This window comes from Cibotium barometz, chromosome 63 (genome assembly GCF_041138505.1).
Source record: "Cibotium barometz isolate CiBa-2024 chromosome 63, ASM4113850v1, whole genome shotgun sequence".
NCBI classification, from domain to species: domain Eukaryota; kingdom Viridiplantae; phylum Streptophyta; class Polypodiopsida; order Cyatheales; family Cibotiaceae; genus Cibotium; species Cibotium barometz.
The window spans coordinates 1773568-1796792 of NC_141108.1; the positions used below are offsets into that span (position 1 = coordinate 1773568).

Here is a 23225-nt window from a genome sequence, read left to right on the forward strand (position 1 = left end):
AAAATACATTTTTAACTTGGTTTTTTCAAAGACTTGTGATGAGAAGACACACTACCAGCAAATTTGGTCAAAATTAATCAATGCATTTTTTATTTGTATTTCTACACATTGCAAAATTGATATCATATATGAATGTCAAAAATTAAAGTAAGTAAATTTAACCCTACTCCATTCAGCCTAGTGATGGATAAAAATGAGAATGCAACATCAATGTAACTATATTGTGAGTGGCTAATTTGATTCAATAATGGTGTGCTTAAATCTTACTAAACTTACCTCAAACTTACCTCAAACTTCAAGAAAGAAGTATAGTCATGACACAATAGTCATGACACAATAGAGACAAATCATTCTATAACATAGAGATGGTTGGCATAATTGATAACTAGCTATGTTAGTATTTTTTTTAAAATTAGCCTCACTGTTCAAGATGCGAGAAATTATGATGCTTAATTCTAATCTACATATGGTGGAGGAATAAGTCTCATTTACTCTCAACATTTTTTTGCCACTTAGCTATTAAATCATTTAAAGCAAACTTTGGCTTTAAAAAATGTTCAAAATGAGGAAAACAAAAAGGGTGTCATAGTGCCAACAATCAAACTGTGCTTGTACATATTAGTATGGTCATGTGTATTTAAATGTGGAATCTTCTAAGTAGTAAATGAATTTGCTTTATGGAATATGAAGGTAGATAAGGTTAGCAATTTGGAATTTCTTATAACTTTATAAGGGTAATGAGAAACAACTCATTATGTATACCTTGCTTAAGGGGAGAAAAGTCATCACCCAATGCACCTCTTTGCTAACCATTAAGTTGGTTCAAACATCAAAGTGTTTTTGTGTGGTGTGTACATCATTGTAAAGGAATTTTCTACTTTAAAAAGTCAATTTAGTTCCATATTTTTAGCACTAAATAAACATTAAAGGGAGATTTGGAAGATTGAAGGTGTAAAAGTATGAAGAAAACTAACATGAAAGGTACCAATGCATCGTGCGAGGATGAAAAAAGTGGTTTCCTAGTTGCAAGACTAAAAAGCATGCATGATGATTTCAAAAAAGAATCCTCTTGGACAAAAGAAAAGATTTGTGATATCTTGCCATGATTTAAACAAAGACATATATGACAAGTGAGATGTTTGGATAACTTTATTAGTTCACTAGGAAAATCATGGTAATCAGTTTTTTAAAGCTAAAAGGTTATGCTCTTGGATGACAAAAGTCATATAGGGATCTATGCTCGATAGGTGGGACGAATGTGAAGACATAAAGCCTCGAGAGATCCATGCCCTTGAGATGAGCTATATAGAGAAGCTCATGACACATTGATTTAGAGTCCAATGACAGCTTTATTACAACTCGAGGAGTGGGTTGTATGGATGGGGGCTCTATGATATCTAATGGTAACTAAGTGATAGTTGGAGATGCTTTTTAAAAGTTGCATTCATGATTTTTAGAGGTGGTAGGAGCACTCTTCCAAGCAAAGGCAAAAGTAAATTTAACTAGATAAAGATTGTGTATGTAATGATGCAAAAAATGTGCGTGCAAAGTAATATATTATTTGAATATTAACTTGATTCAAGGTGAATTATAACGCCTAAGTGTTTGACTAACGTATCTCTCCTTTTTCTAGAGCTTTGGTTGTTGCTTCCAAGCCACTTTCATATGGCTCTTTCCACCCACGAGTAGAGCACTACTCTCCATATTTGCTTAAGCAAGCATTTTTTTGACAAATAAATGAATACCATCGGAGGTTCTCAATATTTTTCGTGAAGTCTAAAACTTGCGTAATATACTAGAATCAAAGGGCACCTAAAGAGTAGGCACTAGCTTCCAAAGATTGCATGACTGGTTGAACCTACTAGAATCAAAGTTAACTCTAACAAGGGCTTCATGTCATGCACATGGATGAAGACATGTGATACAATTCCACTTCATGTACCAATCTCTCTCAATTCTCATGTACATACAGATGATCTATTTTATTGCAATATGGATTTAAGCCAATCTAAGGTACATATTTCCACTACATATACGTCATTGCAGGCCAATGACATGTACCTAGGCTCTAGTTTGTTGGCTGGTATTATGGACCATATGACACACTCCAATTAGTGATTTTACAATGTATTCATGTACCAATCTCCATCCAAGGTTTATATGTTTGTTTCGTGTGTGTGTGTGTGTGTGTGTGTACACCAAGGTTATATGTTTGTTTCATATGTGGGTGTGTGTGTATTCATATACCACTATACAATGTTATATGTTTGTTTCATGTGTCTTTTGTGTGTGTGTGTGAGTCAATGTTCATGAAAAACCAAGGTTTAGTGTCTGGTGAATGGCAAATTTTGAAAAATAACCTTCAAATTTCAAAATAACAATTCACAAAAACCTACAAAATTTAAGAGATTTTAGTTATAATTTTGCTAAAAACCTTTAAAATTTAAGAAAAGACCTAGAGAAATTTGAGGTTGAAGGTTTTGTGAATTGTTAGGAAAAATGTTTTGTGCAAACACTGGTGCAGTGTTCACAGAAAACCGGCAAACCCTTACAACGCACTCAAAATTCATGATCTCACATGTAAATTATATTTTTGCAATTTTAAAGATCGATAAAATTATAAGCATTTTAGTGGAAAAACTCATAAATATTGAAGAAAAACTCGTAAATTTTAAAATTGCAAGTTTTTAGATTTGAGAAGAAAAATATTCTCAGTGAACACTGCACTGGTGCGAGTGTGTGTTTTTTTTCCATGCACACAGTGTATACATATCATGCCAGTTGATTAAGGGCTTATCATGTACATAGGCCAAGTTCAGTGGATTAGGTCAAGTTCAGTGGATTAGGGCTTTAAACATTCCTTTAATTTTGATTTGCCAGGATACGGGCGGCAAAAAACATATTTAATATAGGAGATGACGTCACCAAATCTTCTTGGCGATCGCGCTGCTAATTTCCCAAGTTGCGTCCCCAAAAATTAACCACGCTGAGCGAGCGGCTGAGCGCTGCGGGATGACGCCGTAAAATCGTCCTTCGCCGCTGAAGTTAACCACCACACTGCCAGTTTTGGCCGCCAACTAGCGGCGGGTGCGAGCCAAAATTCAGCCAACCAGGATCCGCGGGGCCCAGACGAGATCTCCTGCCACCGGCTGCGCCGGTCGTGGTCGGCCAGCACGCTGCATGCCGCACGCGCCGACCTGCTGGTCCGGTATCCGTGTACCGTATCCGCGGCACGCGTGACCGGCTGGACCAGTTTGACGGTCAAACCGAAGGCCCTCTTCTCCGTGATTTCATCTTCACAAGAAGTTCGCCATAGCCAAAGACCTTCAAAGTTATGTACCCACTTTTCCACATTCCCACCTCCCCCCACCTGTCCCCTTCTACCGTGTTGGTGCGCCCCCCCTCCCATTATCATCTCCTCCTGAACTGCATATAACATAGTTCTCTGCCTTCCTCTCTGTTGTGAGCATAGCTTCGATTTTGCTTTTGGGCAAGTTTTATTGGCGAATTCCTCTTTCGCCCAAGCTTGTTTGCTGTAGGGCACCATTAAACCTGCAGATAAAGGGCAATACAGGATCTGGGTTCGTGAGAGGACACCCCTTTGCCTTGGAGCACATTTCCTCGTCCTGTTGCAGCTTGGAAGGGGAACTTTACGAATTCGGGAAGGGGTTACTTCTTCAAGTTTTGTGGTATAAGCACAATCCTATCACCGGAGATGGTGAGCAATGAAGTGTTGATGCCTGAGGTGCCGAAAAGCTTGTTCGGAGCTCCGGAAACAGAGGCTGCAGAGGTGCACGTCCTTGCTGTTGATGACAGTGTGATAGACAGGAGGGTCATTGAAAAGCTGCTAAAGACTTCAGCCTACAAAGGTATGCTCAAAACCATAGTATATGCTCATCATAACTAGGCTATATGCTATATATATATAGTATATGCTTTTCGTTCGTCTATGCCAAGCGTTTGCCCACGAAAGTGTGCTCAAAGGCATGGTGTATGCTGATGTTTTGTCTTCAATCTCTGTGCATTGTTTGTAGTAAGGTTTTTTACAGCCTTTGCTTGATGGTGCAGTGACTGTTGTTGATAGTGGTAGAAGGGCCTTGGAGATTCTGGGTGTTGCTGAGACCCTTGCACCTGTGAGCTTGAATGTAAGCCCTGATTCTTGCTCACTCTCAGCTGACATCAACGCCCAAAAACAAGTACTTTTCTTTGCTTTCAATCAAGTTTTACTGGTCTCTTTGTCCCAAGTGACATGGTTGGAGATGCCGAGTTTGCCGTCCTGATAAAACCTTCTTCTATTTCTCCTTAGCAGGCCTATGAGGTTAACCTTATCATAACAGACTACTGCATGCCTGGCATGACCGGCTATGATCTCCTGAAGAAAATCAAGGTGAGTTCAAATACTTGCATCATGCAGGTTTTATGGAGAGCGCCTTCACTGTCTTGCATCTGAATGGCTTTCTTTGGATTGACAGGGAACGTCTGCATTGAAGGAGATACCAGTTGTAATCATGTCCTCGGAAAATGTGCCCAATCGCATCAGTAGGTGAGGGAACACACTGGTTTCACATGGTACCTCACTTTAGCCATGGGCCATTGAGTTTTGTTTCGTACTCACTATTGATCACTTCACTCCCGGTTTGTAAAGGGTGTGTTTTTATGGTAATATGACTCATGAGCTTACCGCCATGTCTTTGTAGTGCATGACCTTACCTACCTCTGGCTGATGGTGCTTTCCTATGTGCTTCGCAGCTGTCTAGCAGAGGGAGCAGAGGAGTTCCTTCTGAAGCCTGTGCAGCTTGCAGATGTGAAACGGCTCAGAGGTCATGTACGCCACTCTGGGATTATCCCTTCAGGTCAGCCGGATACCAGCTGTTCCAAAAGAAAGGTTCCAGAGGGGCTGCCATTGCAGAGCCCGGGAAGAAGGGTCCGCCTGAACAGTGTCACCGTGACTTGAGTTTGAGAACATTTTTGTGAACTATCGTGCTGCTGCAAACAATGGCCAACTTCACCAGGGCAACCCAAATACAGATGTGGTCTTTAGTGTGGCATTGTTGGGAAGGGTTTGACCTTTCGGTTAGAATGACCCAAGCTCTTTTGTTTGCATGTAAAGAAGCAGAATACTGAGAGAGGCTATTGTGCAGGATGATGATGATGATGTACAGTCAGGTTTTGAGGCTTGATGGTATATGAAGTTTAGGTTGTCCTTGTGAGAAGTATTTCTTGGAATATCCTTGCTACCACGGCACCATCACAGCAACAAAGTTGTAGATGACTTGTTAAAAGCTACTGATAAGCGTCTCGGGGTGGTTGAGAGTTGGCTGCGCTACAGTGTTATGGTTTAAACTCAACAAATTCTTTATTCAATATTGCAGATCTTGCTGAATGATAAGGGTGTGGCATGTTGTCTATCTTCTGTGTTATTATCATGCTTGACAATGAATCTCAATCTCCATTGGGTGCTGGCCCCTCCTGCTTGGTGTGCACAGTACGGCGGCCCAATCTGGTGTCCATGCTGCTCACCAATAGAGTTGCCATCCATCTACCATGCAGTGCTGCCCGAATGCTTCCATTCTGAAGCATTGTAATGTTGCTCGTCGCCATTGCTTGGGCTACAAGGCATGATGCCATAGGCATACTCTCCCATTTGGATGATGGCTGGAAGCTCTCCAAGGTGACGTGCAAAATGTTTACTTGGAATTACTATGGAGTGAGATGTTAAACCAACTTGGGCTCATCAAGTGGAGTTTTCAGCTTTACAGAGTACTTTTTCTTGCCCAAGGACAATTTTAACTAAGTGCCATGGCGTCTTAAAGACCCGTGTCAAGTGACATCAATAGATGACATTGATTAGAAATCGCGACGCCTTTTTTGGCCACCGGATAAAGTAAACTAGGCTGAGTAAACTAGGCCAAGTAAACTTTGGTGCGAAGTTGCAACAAAACATGTAAGAACTACTTAGGGGTTTGGCTTTGAACCTTCACTTGCCAACTGCTTGCAGGAACCCTTAAATGTGACTTGCATGTAAAGGGTTATCTAACGAACATGTTTTGGGAAAGTATATTTCATCTTTGTAAGTACACATACTTCTGGGATGGATTATAAGCACTACAGTAGGTTAAATCTCAAGTCTTGAGCATGGTTGCTCTTGTGGGGATTTTTTTTGCACTGGGTTGAGCCAGCCATGCTTCTTTTCTCTTGAATTAAAACAACCTACGGGAGGAGGAGGTTTGCTTGTTTTGATTCTGGAGGTAGTCCTAAGACGGCACTTAAAACGTTAAGACAAAAGCCTAATATTTTCTCTCCTCAAATGCATATTGTTATTATGAAGGTTATCAAATCTTTTGAAGGGAATCCTGCATGCAGACGCTTGTCATGGTGCCCATCTCATGAGATCGGATCTGTCTCTTTCTTAGGCCTTTATTGATTTAGCCCTCTGTGCTGCCATTAAAATCAGTAAAAGTTTGAACCTTTGATTTGAATAATACCCACAAGCTACACCATATACTTGTATGTGTAGAAATTATACACACCATAAAACACACAATGAATACAGCCTCAAAAAAATATTGCAACTTTTATAGCGTAAATTAACAGAAATTAGCATTCTGCGAGAAAAATGTGATAACAATCTGTTGATTTGCATTGGGAATAATGTGATTTTGTTGCTGTAGTTTTAACCTTGATCTTGTTAGATCAAAATATACAGTTTCCATGTCCCACCCTTAATCCAGATCAACAAACTTTACAGTGTTTAAGAGGAAGTTCAACATAGGATTAAGTGGGACTAAACTACTCAGATATGTTGGGCCTAAGGATTGGTCCTGACCAAGATTTCTTTGAGCATTTCAGCAGCAATCCTTGGCTCCCTTTCTAGCAAGTTCTTCAAATCAGGGCATGACATGAGGTCCTTGTAGATGGTGGCAGCCACATGGAAGGCAGCCTCTTTCAAGTTGTCAGCATCACTTTTGAATGCCAATTCAATCATGGACACCACATTGTCGGTGTGGACGTGGTCCGTGAGGTACCGCTCACACACGGCCTTGAGGGGGGATATCTGGTACCTGTGGGCAGCTGCGAGGAGGCCCGGTGCGTACCTTTCAAGTGTCTGATGGTCCACTTGGGCCCTGTATAAGTAGTCTACCAGGAAGCCCAGCTCATGGGCTGACATATCCTCCACTTCTAGCTCACTTAATGGTCTCTTCTCAAGTATCCTCTTGAACACTGGTGACCTGCTTGCCTGCAAAACAGTTCAAAAACTTTTATGTATCATAGCTTGTGCTGTAAAAGCTTATGATAGTGAAAAAGCATTCATCAGATCCTAAGTCCCTTATTTATGTAGCAGCTTTTGATAATGAAACATTAATCCTCCTACTAACAGGGCTCAAAGTCCATCACAAACGAAGTCCAACATTTGTACATTAAGTAGCTTAGCCCTACCGCTAGCTGTCAAAGTAGGTCAAAACCCCTTAACAGTAGCTGAAAATGATATTGCATATCCAAGTCCCACATCCCTACATTCCTAGAACAGCTTATGGCAGAGAAACAACAAGCTCATGTCTATGAGAAAATAACTCTCGAGCTACTACTAGCAACATCCCACCACATTTCCCAAGCCTCTGATTTTTGTGTTTTTTTGTGTGTGTGTGTGTGAGAGAGAGAGATATATGATTTTATGTAGTAATAGGCACATCACAGTCCATGGCGACAGCTAGGAGGGTTTAGCAACATAGCTTAAAGCCCATTACATGTCCCAAATCCCACGATAGTTTGTAAAATCAGGTTTTAGGTCTCCTGAAGTCCCACATTTTGTCCCAGTAGCTTATGATAATAAAAGAAAATTGACCCACTCGTTTGCAAAAATCTTGTGAGGAAAATAGTTCCCTGGTTTTTTGAACAGTAGATTATGGACATATCTTAAGTACATCATTTCTATTGTTATCTTATTATCTCTACATTATATAAAGGAAGAGTATCATTCCTCTTGTTATCTTATTATCTCTATATTATATAAAGGAAAAGTTTCATGCAGCTGCTAAGTAACATGAATTGGGAAGGTGATAAAAATTGGATCAGAAAATAGGTGATTAACAATCACTTGACAATAATTAGGGGAAAAAAGGGGATGATTTGAGCGTTGGATTAAAATTTATGAAGCTGATTATATTACCAGAAGAAAGCGATAAGTGGTGAAGCAGTAGCCATCTCTGGTTTTGAGGGTGATGTCGCCTGTGCCGGCAGTGCCATTAACAAAGCGTTCATCCCAGGTGCGAAGAAACTCCATCTCCTTCTGCAAGTGGAAGATCTCCGCCTTCATCTCGTTGAGGGAGCTTCTCAATTTCTTGTTTTTGGTGTTGAGATCTCCCAAGCAGTACCTGCAGGCGGCCACATGCTCGCTGCTGAGGATGTAGTTGCAGCCCTTGCAGCGGATTATCCCATCGCTGAACTCGCACGTCCTCAGCGTCGACGTGTCGTTGTCAAAATACACATACTGCTGAGTATATCTCTGCGCCGCTGGATCCTCTGTCATCATGGACCCCCAAAATCTGCTAATTAGGCTTGATTAGCCTCCTTTGATGTGGCTTTTGCTCAATTGAATAGATTTTCGATGCGGGTTTCGCTTAAATGGGCGAAATTAGGGATAATCTGGCTCGTCTGATTACATTATCGGCTCATTCTTTTATGTGGGTTGTGGGTAATGGGGACGGGATTTAGAGGCTCATTGGTTCATTGTGTGGGTAAGATTTGATTAATGGGCGAGATTAAGAGGCTGATTGCCATGAATCGTGTAGGCCGAGATGTGGGTTTCCAACAGGTTCAATTTTGATGTGGGTTTTGCTCATGATCGTTGGAGATTGAGTGGCGGGGGTGCTGGTAAGCAAGGAAACCTTCATTCTTGTGAAGAAGCCCAGTGAAATGGAAGAAGGTACAGCACTGCGTCTAGGATGGATTTGAGAGCAGGAAGGTGGCTAATAATACAAATTTGGAATCTCCTTTCCTTTTCAAATGGGGAGAAGAGCGTGACAACGGTTGCCGCCCTCACACACATTCCCCTGGCGGGCAGTTACACTCTTCTCACGTACCCATGGGAATATTAGGGCACAATTCTTACCTATGCCACTTTCAACATAGTTAGAAAGCTCATGTTTTTCAGACTCATCAAGTCTCCGAAAGAAAAATCGACCGTTGAAGAGAGGATGCTGCTGGTGATGGAGTGCTGCGCCTGAGTGCTCCTCTCTCTCTCCTTTGCGAGACTGCTGCCTTGCCCAGAGGCTTGAAGCCCTCTGTGTACTTTACTTTCCACAGCACCCCCCCCTTAAGTGCATGGGCACCGAGTGGAGGGGAACCCCTACTCTACTCAGAGAACAAGGAACCTGCTCTGGGAATAAGTCATCTCAGCCTGCTAAGAATACACAGGTTGCCTTTTAGCAGTTCCTACAATGGCCCCCGGCCATGGATGGCAACAGAGAAACCATGCTGAAGTATGAGCAGGTGTTAGAAGATTTCATGGACACCAAAAAACAGCTGGAAGAGTCCAGAGCCCGAGTGGAAGAGCTAAATCTAATGTTGCTGCAGAAACAAGTCGAAGAAGAGAGTCAAATCAACGAGGAAGCTCCAGCTATGGTAATGGACACATCAGGTAAACCTCTTCCATTAATCCTGTGGTTTGTCTTCCACCTGAGCTGGTTCATTTGTTGGAAACTGATTACACAGCCCGTTGTTTAGTTTGTTTAATGTTTGGGCCAAGACCACCAGTAGATTTCCTTTTTAGGGGGTGGGTCAAAGACAACTGGATTTCCATAGGTATCGAGGTAGAGATCATCCAAGCCCTCCCAAATGGGTACTACCTCTTTCTATTCAAGGACCCAAATATGGCCCTTAAGGTCCTAGGTTCAGGGCAATGGATGTACAAGAACATCCCATTCTGTTTCTTCAGTTGGTCCAAGAACTTTAACCCTCAAGGTCCAAAACCCTCAGCTTGCCCGAGCTTCCTAACCTGCCCTTTTACTTGTACCCTTGGCTTAAAAAAATTATCTCCCCTATAGGGAAAGTGCTACGCATGGAGACCCAAGAATGACTACAACTCGGCTTGGCATCCTTAGGTCCTTGTGTGGAAGTGGATCTAGATAATAGGCCCCTTATTGATGAGATTGAAATCAATTGCGGTGAGTATAACATCCAGCAAAGCATTCTATACAAACACCTACCCAACGCATGCTTCCATTGTGGAAAGCAAGGGCATGTTATCAGAGAGTGTCCTTCAAAATACCCCAATTTGAGTGCCACTAGTGCCCCTAATCTTCCCCTAGCCATCAACCAAGCTCAGCCTACTGGAGTGAATAAGAATATGACTGTGCCTTCTCCCCTTGTTCCCTCTACCTCAAAAGAAAAAGGAGAAAAGTTTACAGTACCCAATAGGAAGAAGATAGAATAGGGTGGGAAACCAGAGGGCATTTGCCAACTCCTTCGCCTTATTAGATAGCATCTCTGACCCTGATGATTCGGTTGACTCCCAAGAGATCAGTCAATCCACGCCGTTGGATAGATATAGAATTCTGGCCGAAACTAATCAAATTGACCATGACCAAGTGCTCCTGCCCCTCGCAATGACGGCTGGCCCGTTAGGAGATGAGCAAGACAGGGTTGAGCAGTCTCTGTCTGATATAGAAAATGGCTTGCCCAAAGAAATGGAGATAGTCAAGGATTTGAAAAGAACGCATGCTCAGGTTGGATCCACCACACCTCAAGCTGCATCCAAAGTGGGACCTAAAAAGGTCAACTCCCAGAAAAAGGGCAAATGAGATGCACCACTTTGAATGTCAACTGACCTTTCAAAGGTCCAACTAGTGAAACAATGGCCAAGGAAACAAGGAAGATTTGACTTTATAGCTCTAATTGAAGTCAAAGTTAGCGGGGATGAGCTTGAAAAAAGGTTGCTCAACAGCACATCTGGATCTACACAGCCCACTGTCAGGGGTCTGGAGGAGTGGCTGTGGGTATGCATGTGGACCATCAAAATGAACTGAAAGACTTGAGGATTGATACGTTTGATCAATGGGCTACATTTGAAATGACAACTTTCTCCTTCATTGGGATTTATGCTGGAGGTCCTCAAGCGGTCAGAAAGAATCAGAACCTGGGGTACCCTGAGAAGCGCCCCTGATCCTATCATTCTAATGGGAGACTTCAATATGGTGGAATCCAAAAATGACAGATTAAGAGGGCTGGGACAAGTCATTAAAGGGGCAGAGCTCCTAGCCTGGCAGCGCACTGCTGATCACTTTGAGCTATGTGACGTAGGGAATATGGGAGACTTCATGTGTGGCAGAACTATGCCCATGGGGAATTGACCAGGAAAGCAAGATTGGACAGAGGATACATTAGCAAAACCCTCGGTAACTCCTACATCAGATGTGAATGTAGAACTGACATCTCTACTTGCCTCTCAGATCATTACCGCGTGATATTAGTGTTGGTGGACAACCATGACAAAAAGGTCTCTAATCAATGGTTCCACACACGGATCCTGCCCTGTTCAAAATGCCTATTATTTAGGAGGAAGTCAAAGGACTGAATTCTTCTCAGTTGTGGCATTACCCCAGCGAGGGCTTGGAGTCTGGCCATCAAATCTACCCAAACTCTTTTGATTTGCATTAGGAAAGAGGTAACCAGAATCAGGAAAAACATAAGAGATCTGCTATATCTGAAACTAAAAGAACTGTAAAGGGCAGCCAATAAGGAAGATGCGGCTATTCAAGAAGATGTTCTTGGTACTAGGGCTGAAATTAGGAGAGAAGAGGAGGTAACCTAGAAGCAGGCCCTTCTTTTCTTTAGAGATTGGTGGGTTGGGAAAGCTGACCTTCCCACTCCTGAGATGTTCAAAATGCTAAAAGTCAAACAATGTAAGGATGCAATCCCTACATTGCATGATCCTAACTATCTGGATATCCCCTCTGAGGAAGGGAATAGATCAAGAGTCTTCCAGTACTTTAACAACATATTTAGTAAAGGGGGAGGGGTGACCAATGACCAACTCAATTGCATTGCTCTCATTGAGCAGGCCAGGAAGCCAACCATACATGACACACTTGCTGAAGAGCTAGAAAACAATATCTCCAAAGAAGAGATTGGCAAGGCCATTGACTGCCTAAAGGTGAGGAAAAGCCCAGGGATAGATGGCATACCCGCTGAATTCTACAAGACGTTCAAGGATCTCTTGCTATCTCCCTTACTGGCAGTGTGGCAGGAGGCTGTCTCTTTTGGGGCGTTGCCTCGCCCGATCAATGCAGGGTGGATAAAACTTATCCATAAGAAAGGGGAGAAGAATGACACAATTGGAGACCGATTACCATGTTAAACTGTGCCTACAAAATATTTGCCAAGGCCCTAGCGCTGAGACTGTCCAGTCATCTAAAGAATTGGATCAGACAGGAGCAGAAGGGCTTCATCAAAGGACATTCTGGATGCTATTATCACATTGTGGGAGGGTATGGAATATGCAGAAGAATCGGAACAGGACTACATCTTCTTCAAAATTGACTTTGATAAAGCCTATGATAGGCTCAGCATTATGCAGGTCAGCACTTCATCCAGATGGTGAGTACTCTTTTTGGGAATGCCACGGCTAGGGTGAACGTCAATGGTGTGCTCTCTGATGCTTTCTCCCTAACCAAATCTATCAGACAAGGCTGCCCTCTAGCACCCCTCCTCTACGCTATTGCTACAGATGGGCTAAACTGGCTGATTAAAGATCGGATGGACAAAGGGGAAATGAATGGTATCTCTCTTCCCAACAATAAACAGCTATGCACCCAAATGATGATACTAATGGCATGGTTGCCAATACTGAGCTAAGCATTAAGTGCTTTTGGGAGTGCTTGGACATTTACTGCAGGGCTTCTGGCTCAGTCATTAACCATAAAAATACAGGTATCAGGAACCTTATTGACAAGCCTCTTGACTGGCTGATTCAAGGGGAGTAATTTTCAAATTATTGGGCATTCCCATGGGATTCAAGGTCACCCTTCAGCAAAGATGGATGTGGGTGCTAAACAAGGTGGAAGAGAAACTTACCAGATGGCAGAAAAGGCATCTAAACCTGGGGGGTAGAAAGATGGTAATCAACCACTTCATTATCCCTTCTATCATCTACTTTCTTAGCTATGCTGGAGACCGCCAGACTCTGATCTATTACAGTTCATAAGGTTATGCAGGAACTATCTATGGGGAGGGGACCCTTGGATTAGGAAAATCCCTAAAGTTAGGTGGGAATGGTGCTGCTTGGAAACAGGTAAAGGGGGCCTTGGAATCAAAGACGTGTCCAATCTGGCTAATAGAATGACTGCCAAGTGGGTGTTGAGAAGCTTTCTCTACCCCTCTGAAGACTGGGCCTAGTTGATCACTAGGAATTTGGAACAATTCCAGCTCAAACAATTCCCCAAGTGGAAGAGGCTCCTCCCACTCACAATTATGGCTAGCAAATACTTGGTGAAACCGGTTGGCAGCCAATTGGTCCATTCGCTTTGGTCCGCTTGGAATGGTATCAAGACTGACCTTATCCTGTCTAAGAAGCCTAGCTACACATGGGGTGTACATGGGAGAGCTCCCCCCAATTGATAATGCCCAAGCGGAAGCGGCTTTGAGAATGCACAGGAAAGGAATCTGCTGTTGGTGGGATATTTGGGACAGAGACATCAATTCTTGGATGTCCAGAGCTGATCTGATCAGAGATTATAATGTCTCATATGCAGAATTAGACCTTATTGGGGTAAGAATCAGATTATGGCACCAATCGGATACCTGGCTGTTTTCGATTAAAGATATGCCAACACACAAAGCTTTCCAATGGAAGAATAAAAAAGGACTTCTCCCTATTCCCCCCAAACAGAGGACTGATTCTATCCATTGCACACTAAACAAGAGATGGGGAATCCTTCTGGACATATCGCAATGGTATTTTCTGTTTGATAAGCTATGGAATAAGTATGTGGAACCAAAAAAAACGTGCCTAGTGTGGTTGGTCATGTTCAAAGCTATTTGGCCCAGCTTAAAGTCTTCAGAGTTAACATAGGGGATGGGAAGTGCCACAGATGCAAGGAAGTGGAGGATGACCTGCACATTTTCATGCACTGCCCTATTGCAAAGAAATGTTTCGAGTCATTGGCCAAGTGCATTCAGCTATGGAATGGTTACACCCTTGGCTGGAAAAACTTGTTACTTGGAGAAGGCATCGGGTGCACCTTGGAACTATGGGGGGGGCTGTCCTGATGAGAACCGAAATGTTATGGGGCTTGTGGTTAAATAGACTTGATTCCACTTTTAATAGTATGCATACTAACAGTTTCAGGCCGAAAGAGAACTTGATTCATGTAGGTGAAAGATGCATACAAAGACGGTTGAAAGACCTGGACACACCAAGCTTCATCAGCTTCTTAGATTAGACTGTTTACAATGTAATCAAGTGGACTAATACTAATCTTAAAGATTAGTATTAATCTTGTGAAAGTTTAAGCAAACAAGTTCATAAAAGTGTTGTCTTGATAAAGCAAGTGCAATTTTGAAAAAGATTGAGTGTAAATTATAACTCAATGTAGAAATAGTGTAAATTTCTGTGTAATTGATATAAATACAAAGTATAGAGAGTATGGCCCTAATGGGAATTGAAACCAATCCACAGGCATCATAGAGATGTAGTCGGTGCCATTTGCCATTCAAAATGACAAATTAGTGCAAAGTTATGCACAAGGCTTCTTGAGTGGAAATGTGAGACCCCTGCCCCATCCACCACAGGGCCCCCTTTGAGGACGTTGGCAGTGGTGGAAACAGCGTCAGCCTCTCGCGCGGGCCAGGGATCCACACCCAGGGCCTCGCCCACGGATGTCTGGACAAGAGACTAGCCTAGTGGTTTCTCCAAAATTAAGAAATGGTTTTATATGAGAATATCAGCTTTTTATGAAAATACTCTTCTTCCATTTAATCTAATTTTGGGTAGATATCACTTTGGTGATTTATCCACATAAAATATCTAAGGATAATCTTTCTACCAATGTAATTTATCATTCCTATTTCTCTAGGTGGGATTATGGTGAAAATTCCTCTTTCGTCTCACCAAAATTTAATTAAAATCTTTCTCTACTTAAATACAATAAAAATTCTTCTTTTAACTTAATACAAATATCTATTTTTTTAATAAGCTTAAAATTCCTCTTCTTCACATGTAATGATTGAATTCCAAATGTCATGGGAATTCCTCTTTTATTATTTAAAAATTTCTCACGCATAAAATAAATTTATCTAAAATTCTTCTTTAAATTAAATAAAAATATTTATTATTTCAAATATGCCAAGAATTCCACTTTTACCATTTAAATGATTGAATTCCAAATGTCATGGAAATTTCTCTTTTATCATTTAAAATTTTCTCATGCATAAAATAAATTTATCTAACATTTCTCTTAAACTTAAATAAAAATATCCATTATTTTAATATACCAAAATTTTACTTTTTCCATTTAATTACATGGATCTCATCATGGGAATTTCTCTTTTTGCATAAAATTACCAAAAATTTATCTTTTCTTTAATTAATTATTTATGCATAAATACTAAAATTTAGTTTCTCATGAATATGATGAAAATCATTCTTTTAGCATAGGATGTCCCATCCTAAAATATGGTAGGAAGTCCTCTTTTAGCATTATGCATAAAAATAAGATATGTATTATTTTCTAAAAATTTTACCATAGCTTCGCTGCTCTTACAAATAATTTTTAATTTTTCTAGAAAAGAATAAGACATTGCAATACAATTATGATAGAAGATCTATTCTATCATAATTAAATCATAAATTTAGCCATAATCATAATTTTAATTATGATTAATCTACTAGATTAGGCTATTTCTACTATTCTTCTTTTCCCAAAATGATAGGAATATCTCTTTTACATTTAGAATCACTTAAAGTAGTTTTTTAACTACTTATAAATAATTTAAAAGAATTTATTGTTACTTTGTTATCAGGAAAGCATAAAAATGCCATTTTCTTAACCTCTAGCTTAACAAACTAAGAGTTTGATTTTTGAATTAAGAATTTATCAATGAGAAGCATTCATTTTCTAAAGAATTAGCCATAGGAATGACTATTCGTTTGGGAGAGAGAGATATACATAAAAAGTATTCTAAATAAGCATAAAGATTAACTTTTTTGTGATTAATCATTAAAGTTCTTAGAGAAAGCTTGATTTGCATTAAAAACAACTAATTAGAAACTTCTCAAGCTTGAGAGGGGTTGAGAAGTGAAATCATTTGAGAATATTAACAAAAACCATGAAATTCCTTCTTACCTCTAGGTTTGGCTTGCTTCTTTATCTATAAGTGAAGCTCCCAACCAATCAATTGGTTTAGTGAGTTGAGAAGAAAGCTCCAAGAGTTGTTGAAGAGAGAGAGAAGCTCCAATCTCTCCAAAAGTAGAGAATTTTTAAGGGATAATAGAAAATATGATTATTTTAATGTAATACTGACATGGTATAGCTCACAGATGAGAATACAAAAGAATGAGGGTCTATTTATAGGTGAGGGAGGCCACTAACTGACTCCAACTAAGTTCTAGAATTTTCCAGCTTCAGTTTGGCTGAATTTGGACAAGATTTGGACCAGTTTAGCTCCCATTTTGATCCAGGAGAGGGGAGAGATTTGGACCAGTTTAGCTCCCATTTTGATCCAGTTTGATCCAGGAGAGAGGAGAGATTTGGACTAGCTTAGCTTCCATTTTGATCCAGGAGAGAGGAGAGATAAAAATATCTCAATATTTTTGAATAAAAAAACCTTCCCACACGTGAAGGAGGCGCCTACCTCAAAGGTCTCCCCCTCCCCAAGGTATCAAAAATTGATCATTCCTTCAAAATATCTCATTTTTTAAGTAATATCTCTTAATTTTTAACTCATAAACCTTGTGTTCAGTCAACTCTTCATCTTATGTGAGCATTTACTCATTTTTGGGTATTTTCTTTTATTCTTTGAGTTTATCTCATCCCAACACTTGGATTAATCCTATTGGCCCATAGGAACCTTAATTGGACCATAATCCATTTTTTTTGAAAATCTGGACCCTTAGGCTAAGGTCCCTTATATCATTTTTAATTGATTCCTAATGCACCTTAGATAATATATCACAGCCTTCATGCCAAGCCCTCATTAACCTATTTCGTGTGTCTCCTTTATAATTTTTTTGCAGTGCGGCGCAACTTCACTAGTTGTTCATTGCCTCTGGGGGGAGGCTCACGTTGTGTAGCAACTGGAAAACAGAGGGAAAAAAAAGAGAGGGAAGGATCCGCTAGCGCAGAGAGGAGAAATGAAATGATATATTAATGTCTCTAAGAGGCCATAATGGCCTATGAGACCAAAACTGTAAGATCCCGTCCCCACCGCGCAACGGATTCTAGGTGCAAGCGGAAGTAGCACATCTTGCGCGGGGCAGGGTCCTACACTCGGGGCCTCGCCCACACGGATATCCGGACAGGTGACTAATTCCTCGGTTCTTCCAAAACCAAACTTAGAAAAACGTCCCTTGCCCGGAAAGCATAGGCGATTCCTCCAGGATAAAATTTTACTCTAACGTAGTCAGGGTCATCACTGACCAGACTGATCCAACCAACCGAACCTAAAGTCACTTGATTAGATCAAGGAAGAAACTTGCACTTGGATCACAGAGATCAACGTTTTTTTTCCCATCGAGAGGCACATCCATTGATTCCTTTTTCCATAGAACAATTACTATCCGGGATTTACTTCATCTAGCGTACTACAATAGAAATTGAGTCTTATTTTACGGATCCATTAGTCCAGCCTAACCCCATCCAGTCCCATGGGTTAGCCAACTGCCCAACTCTTTTATGCATCTAATTTATGCATAAAATCATTTATGATAAAAATCACACTTTTAACATAAAAAAATATCTTTTATGCATATGTTTATGCATACAAATCATTTATGATGAAAATCACTCTTTTAATATAAAAGAATTTCTTTTATGCATCTAATTTATGCATAAAATCATTTATGATGAAAATCACACTTTTAATATAAAAAATATCTTTTATGCATATGTTTATGCATACAAATCATTTATGATAAAAATCACTCTTTTAATATAGAAGAATTTCTTTTATGCATCTAATTTATGCATAAAATCATTTATGATAAAAATCATACTTTTGAATTAAAAATAAAATTCTTTATGCATCTTTCTATGCATAAAATAAAAATTGATGAAAATAACACTTTTTAGATTAATTTAAATTCTTTATGCATCTATCCATGCATAAATCTAATTTAGTAGGAATTACACTTTTAGAATAAAAAAGTAAAACTTATTTTTACACAATTTTAGAAAATTTTGCCATAATCTCCTTTGTATGGCTGACCATTTTTCAATTTTTTACTTTCTAAAATCACTAGAATTTCACCAAGAGTATTTAATTCATTCTAATGTAAACAATTTCTACTAATTTAAGAGAAACATTATGAAAAACTTGATTTTATCCATTAATCATTCATCTAGGATAAAGAATGGTTGGATTTACTAAAGAAGAGAGGGGAATGCATTTTTCAATGAGGCATAACATCATTTTCATTTTAGAGAAGACAAAAATCATTAAAAAAATTAAAATTAAGCATAAATAGAAATTTATGTATTTTCTTACTACTATTCATCATTAAAAAGTCATTCCAATTAAGCTTCTCAAGCTTGAGAGGGGTTGAGAAGAGAGAAACATTGAGAAATTATGGAAAAAGATCAAAATTCACACTTTACCTTACAAATTGCTTGATTCTTTGATCACGGTAGAGGCCCCCAACCAATCAATTGGTTTGGTATGCTGATGGAGCCACCAATGGAGATTGAAGAAGGAGGGAAGCTCCAATTTCTTCAATTTGGAGAGAATTTTAGAGAATAGTAAAAATTATCATTATTTCAGCATAATTCTGGCATAATATAATTCTCTTATTTTTTTACAAAGGACTCAGGTTATTTATAGAAGAGGGAGGCTCTAACCAAGACCAACTGATTCATAGAATTTTCTAGATTCAGTTTGGTTGAATTTGGACCAGATTTGGACCTAGTTTGGTTCCTTTTTGATTCAGTTTGATCCAAGAGAGAGGAGAGATAAAAATATCACATTATTTTTTAGTTTAAAACTCATTCAAGCATGTGAAGTAGGCACCTCCTTGAAGGGATCCCCTTTCCTTACACATGTGTCAAAATGGAATCATTATACCCAAAATATCTCAATTTTTTAGTAATACTCATAGTTTTTTACTAATAAACCTTGTACACAGTCAACTCTTTATCTTATGTGGGCATTTACTCATTTTTGGTTATTTTCTTTTACAAATTGGATTTATCTCCTCCCCACACATGGATTGATTCTATTGGCCCATAGGAACCTTAATTTAAAATTTTTCAAAAATCTAGACCCCTAAGATAAGGCTTCTTTATAGCAGATTATACTTGATTTCTAATGCACCTTGAAAATCTTTTTGAACTTCTGTTTTGGGGGAACTTATTTTAATAAGAAGAGATATTTTTTCATCCAAAAATATTTAAAAATTGAATTACCACTCTCTAGAAGATTTTCTCTCTCTAGGTCGCCAAAACTGGTAAAAACAAGATCTTTTATATTTCTGAAGAGGGATTTGACTACAAGGGAAGATACTGGACATCCTGAGAGGCTAGGGAGGAATCTTACATTCTACCCCACTTGAAAAATGCGAGATGTCCTCATCTCGCAAAATCAGAGGAGAATTCTTTTTTTAAGATCCAACTAATTATTGGTTCCTTGTATTTTGGTGAACCCAAACAGAATCCTGGGATAAAGATCCCTTATATAAAACTCATTATTAAACAACAATCCACTCAGATCATAACATTCAATTCCTTATCACAATAATGGTCCATTAGATCGAATTTTCTATCTGAACAGTCCTTCATGGAAATTTTTCATTTATGTAGATTTTTAATTTGACCTCCTTTAACTTGATCAACTGGGTCAAGTATTAACAGCAGCAATCTGCCAGCACAATCCACTAATCTCATAGTTATTTGCTTGAGTCATTAACGTCATTCTAACTAAGAACATTATCACAGGGACTCGTCCCATTTATCCTCATTGAGGTTTTGCTTAGTTATTACAATTCAGCCAAAATTCAGAAATCTTCATTTTTCAATCAGAATCCAAATCAACTCATCAGAATTTAAAATCATATCAACCACATTCGAATTCATCATCTAGATAGTATTAATACTTATAATTTCAAGTCTTAGATTTACTCGTATATACTGCCACCACCAGTAAAGAGCTACAGTTATACCCTCCGTATATACGGGTAGTCATGGTTCTTGGAATTATAAGGTAAATACCATCATGTCTAGGCCTCAAGCAAGTCAGGGATTCCCTACAATTGCGGTACTTCCATCTAAAGACCCAATTACCAAATTATGAATTTCAATTTGAATATCAAATTGTATGAATTTTATCACACAATTACAACCTTTTTGTGCTTCTTGATAAGATTTTGACATATTTGGCTTCTCGGTTGATCCTCATTAGTCTGATACGAACTGTAAGATCCCCGTCCCTACCGCGCAATGGATTCTGGGTACTAGCAAGGAAAGTAGCACATCTTGCACAGGGTAGGGTCCTACACTCGGGGCCTCGCCCACACGGATATCCGGACAGGTGACTAATTCCTCGGTTCTTCCAAAACCGAACTTAGAAAAACTTTCCTTGCCCGGAAAGCACAGGCGATTCCTCCAGGATAAAATTTTACTCTAACGTAGTCAGGGTCATTATTCAACCGAACCTAAAGTCACTTGATTAGATCAAGGAAGAAACTTGCACTTGGATCATAGAGATCAACGCTTTTTTCTCCATCGCGAGAGGCATAGCCGTTCATTCCTTTTTCCATAGAACAATTACTATCCGGGATTTACTTCATCTAGCGTACTACAATAGAAATTGAGTCTCATTTTACGGATCCATCAGTCTAGCCTAACCCCATCCAGTCCCATGGGTTAGCCAACCGCCCAACTACTGTAGTGATGGGATCCAATTAGGAATTTGGTTAGGTTTTGTCCCAGGTACCAGGGAAAAGAGTTCCCAGGCCCCCTAGCCGGCGGATGTTCATGCAAACATAAAACTAGTCACACCACTTACACACCATATGAAATTGCCTTTTTCACACATTCAGCCATCTTTAAAACAATCATTTAATGAAACCATAGTATCATTGATCACAGTCCTCCAAAATATCCGATTGAATCTTAATTTCCAATCATTCCTTCATCAGAGTATCTATGGCATCATTAGCAACCAAACGCTCACCACCTGTCCACTCAGGGGCCTTTTCAATAGTTCCTAGATCATAGTACTCGGCAATATAATCACTTATAAAAATCAAGATGGAATCTCCATTGAAGATCTCCAAGGTCAACCAATAGATCCATATAAAAGAGCCATGGACTCATCCGTTGAGGACCAGCAAGGTCAATCAACCAGATCCATGCCCGGTTTTAGAAAACAACTCTTACTCCTTGTTCCAATATCTTCCATGACGCACGTGTGGGTATCTTCGGTGACCCAGAGCCCGAGCACCGTATGGTTAGCACCCTCTAGGATCCTTCGCAGGTCACCTAGGGCTTCACTCATAGGCCGCTTCCTTGGTCCCTCATCCACCGTACCAGAAGCTCACCATTTACCGAGGCTGGTCAAGACCTCGGCCGACCTTGCTACGCGAGACGTCCTCTGTTGACTCTCCGTCAGCTGTTGCAACTTTAACAGGTAGGTCTCCATGACCACATTCTCAAGACAGTCAAAATGCTTCCCCAGCATTCTTGACATAAAACAGTCATTCACAAATATAGTTTCTATAATGAACCACATCTTTCCACATTGTTCCACATCAATCCATATTACTTAACCCAAATCCAAATCATATGTGTATCCATTCTTGACCAGATACATCATTTTTCATCCCATCACATCAGATTCATTCACTTCACATCCATTTCTATCTTTCTTAATTTACATTACGTCTCATCACATCCATTTCTCATTATATCTCATTCGTTCACATCTTATATTATTCTTTCACATTCTGATTCACATGACATCTCATCTCATCCATTTGCTCATATCGACTTCATATCCATTCACATACATCTTTCTTAATTTACATTACGTCTCATCACATCCATTTCTCATTATATCTCATTCGTTCACATCTTATATTATTCTTTCACATTCTGATTCACATGACATCTCATCTCATCCATTTGCTCATATCGACTTCATATCCATTCACATACATATTTGCATTCATTATTCCACATACATATCCACATTCGTACATCCACATTCACATCTACATCCATACATCCATTTTCACATCCACATTCATACATCCACATCCACATCCACATCCATATCTACATCTATACATCCATTTTCACATCCACATTCATACATCCACATCCACATCCATAAATCCATACATCCACATCCACATTCATACATCCACATTCACATCCATACATCCAATCCACATCCACATTCATACATCCACATCCACATCCACATCCATACATCCACATCCATTTTCACATCCACATCCACATCCATATCTACATCCATTTTCACATCCACATCCACATCCATACATCCACATCCATATCTACATCCATACATCCATTTTCACATTCACATTCACATTTATACATCCACATCCATACATCCATTTTCACATCCACATTCACATACATCCACATCCATATCTACATCCATACATCCACATCCATATCTACATCCATACATCCGCATTCACATCTACATCCATACATCCATTTTCACATCCACATACACATTCATACTTCCACATCCATATCTACATCCATACATCCACATCGATACATCCACATCCACATCCACATCCACATTCATACATCCACACATCCCCATTCACATTCATACATCCACATCCACATCCACATCCACATCTACATTCATACATCCACACATCCCCATTCACATTCATACGTCCACATCCACATCCATATCTACATCCATACATCCACATCCATATCTATATCCATACATCCATTTTCACATCGACATTCATACATCCACATCCACATCCATACATCCATACATCCACATCCATACATCCACATTCA

The 23225-nt window shown here is 39.7% G+C and overlaps 2 protein-coding genes across 4 annotated transcripts; one reads left to right on the top strand and one right to left on the bottom strand.

The window, feature by feature from the left end:
* The first annotated feature begins 3309 nt into the window (after positions 1–3309).
* Positions 3310–5724, top strand: LOC147603559 (two-component response regulator ORR3-like). 3 transcript variants are annotated; one of them, XM_086796046.1, is made up of 5 exons: positions 3310–3869; positions 4069–4145; positions 4310–4387; positions 4473–4543; positions 4750–5724. In XM_086796046.1, the coding sequence occupies exons 1-5, from the start codon at positions 3716–3718 to the stop codon at positions 4952–4954; spliced, it is 585 nt and encodes a 194-aa protein (XP_086652172.1). In that variant the 5' UTR covers positions 3310–3715; the 3' UTR covers positions 4955–5724. The 3 variants fall into 3 exon arrangements, with proteins under 3 accessions (XP_086652172.1, XP_086652169.1, XP_086652171.1); XM_086796043.1 differs by having other exon boundaries at positions 3431–3869; positions 4069–4196; positions 4307–4387; XM_086796045.1 differs by having other exon boundaries at positions 3431–3869; positions 4069–4196.
* A 947-nt stretch (positions 5725–6671) lies between these two features.
* On the bottom strand, positions 6672–8673 carry LOC147603560 (putative BTB/POZ domain-containing protein At2g40450). The gene is made up of 2 exons (XM_086796042.1): positions 8168–8673; positions 6672–7237 (listed from the first exon to the last, which is right to left on the bottom strand). The coding sequence occupies exons 1-2, from the start codon at positions 8528–8530 to the stop codon at positions 6809–6811; spliced, it is 792 nt and encodes a 263-aa protein (XP_086652168.1). The 5' UTR covers positions 8531–8673; the 3' UTR covers positions 6672–6808.
* Between the last annotated feature and the right edge of the window lie 14552 nt (positions 8674–23225).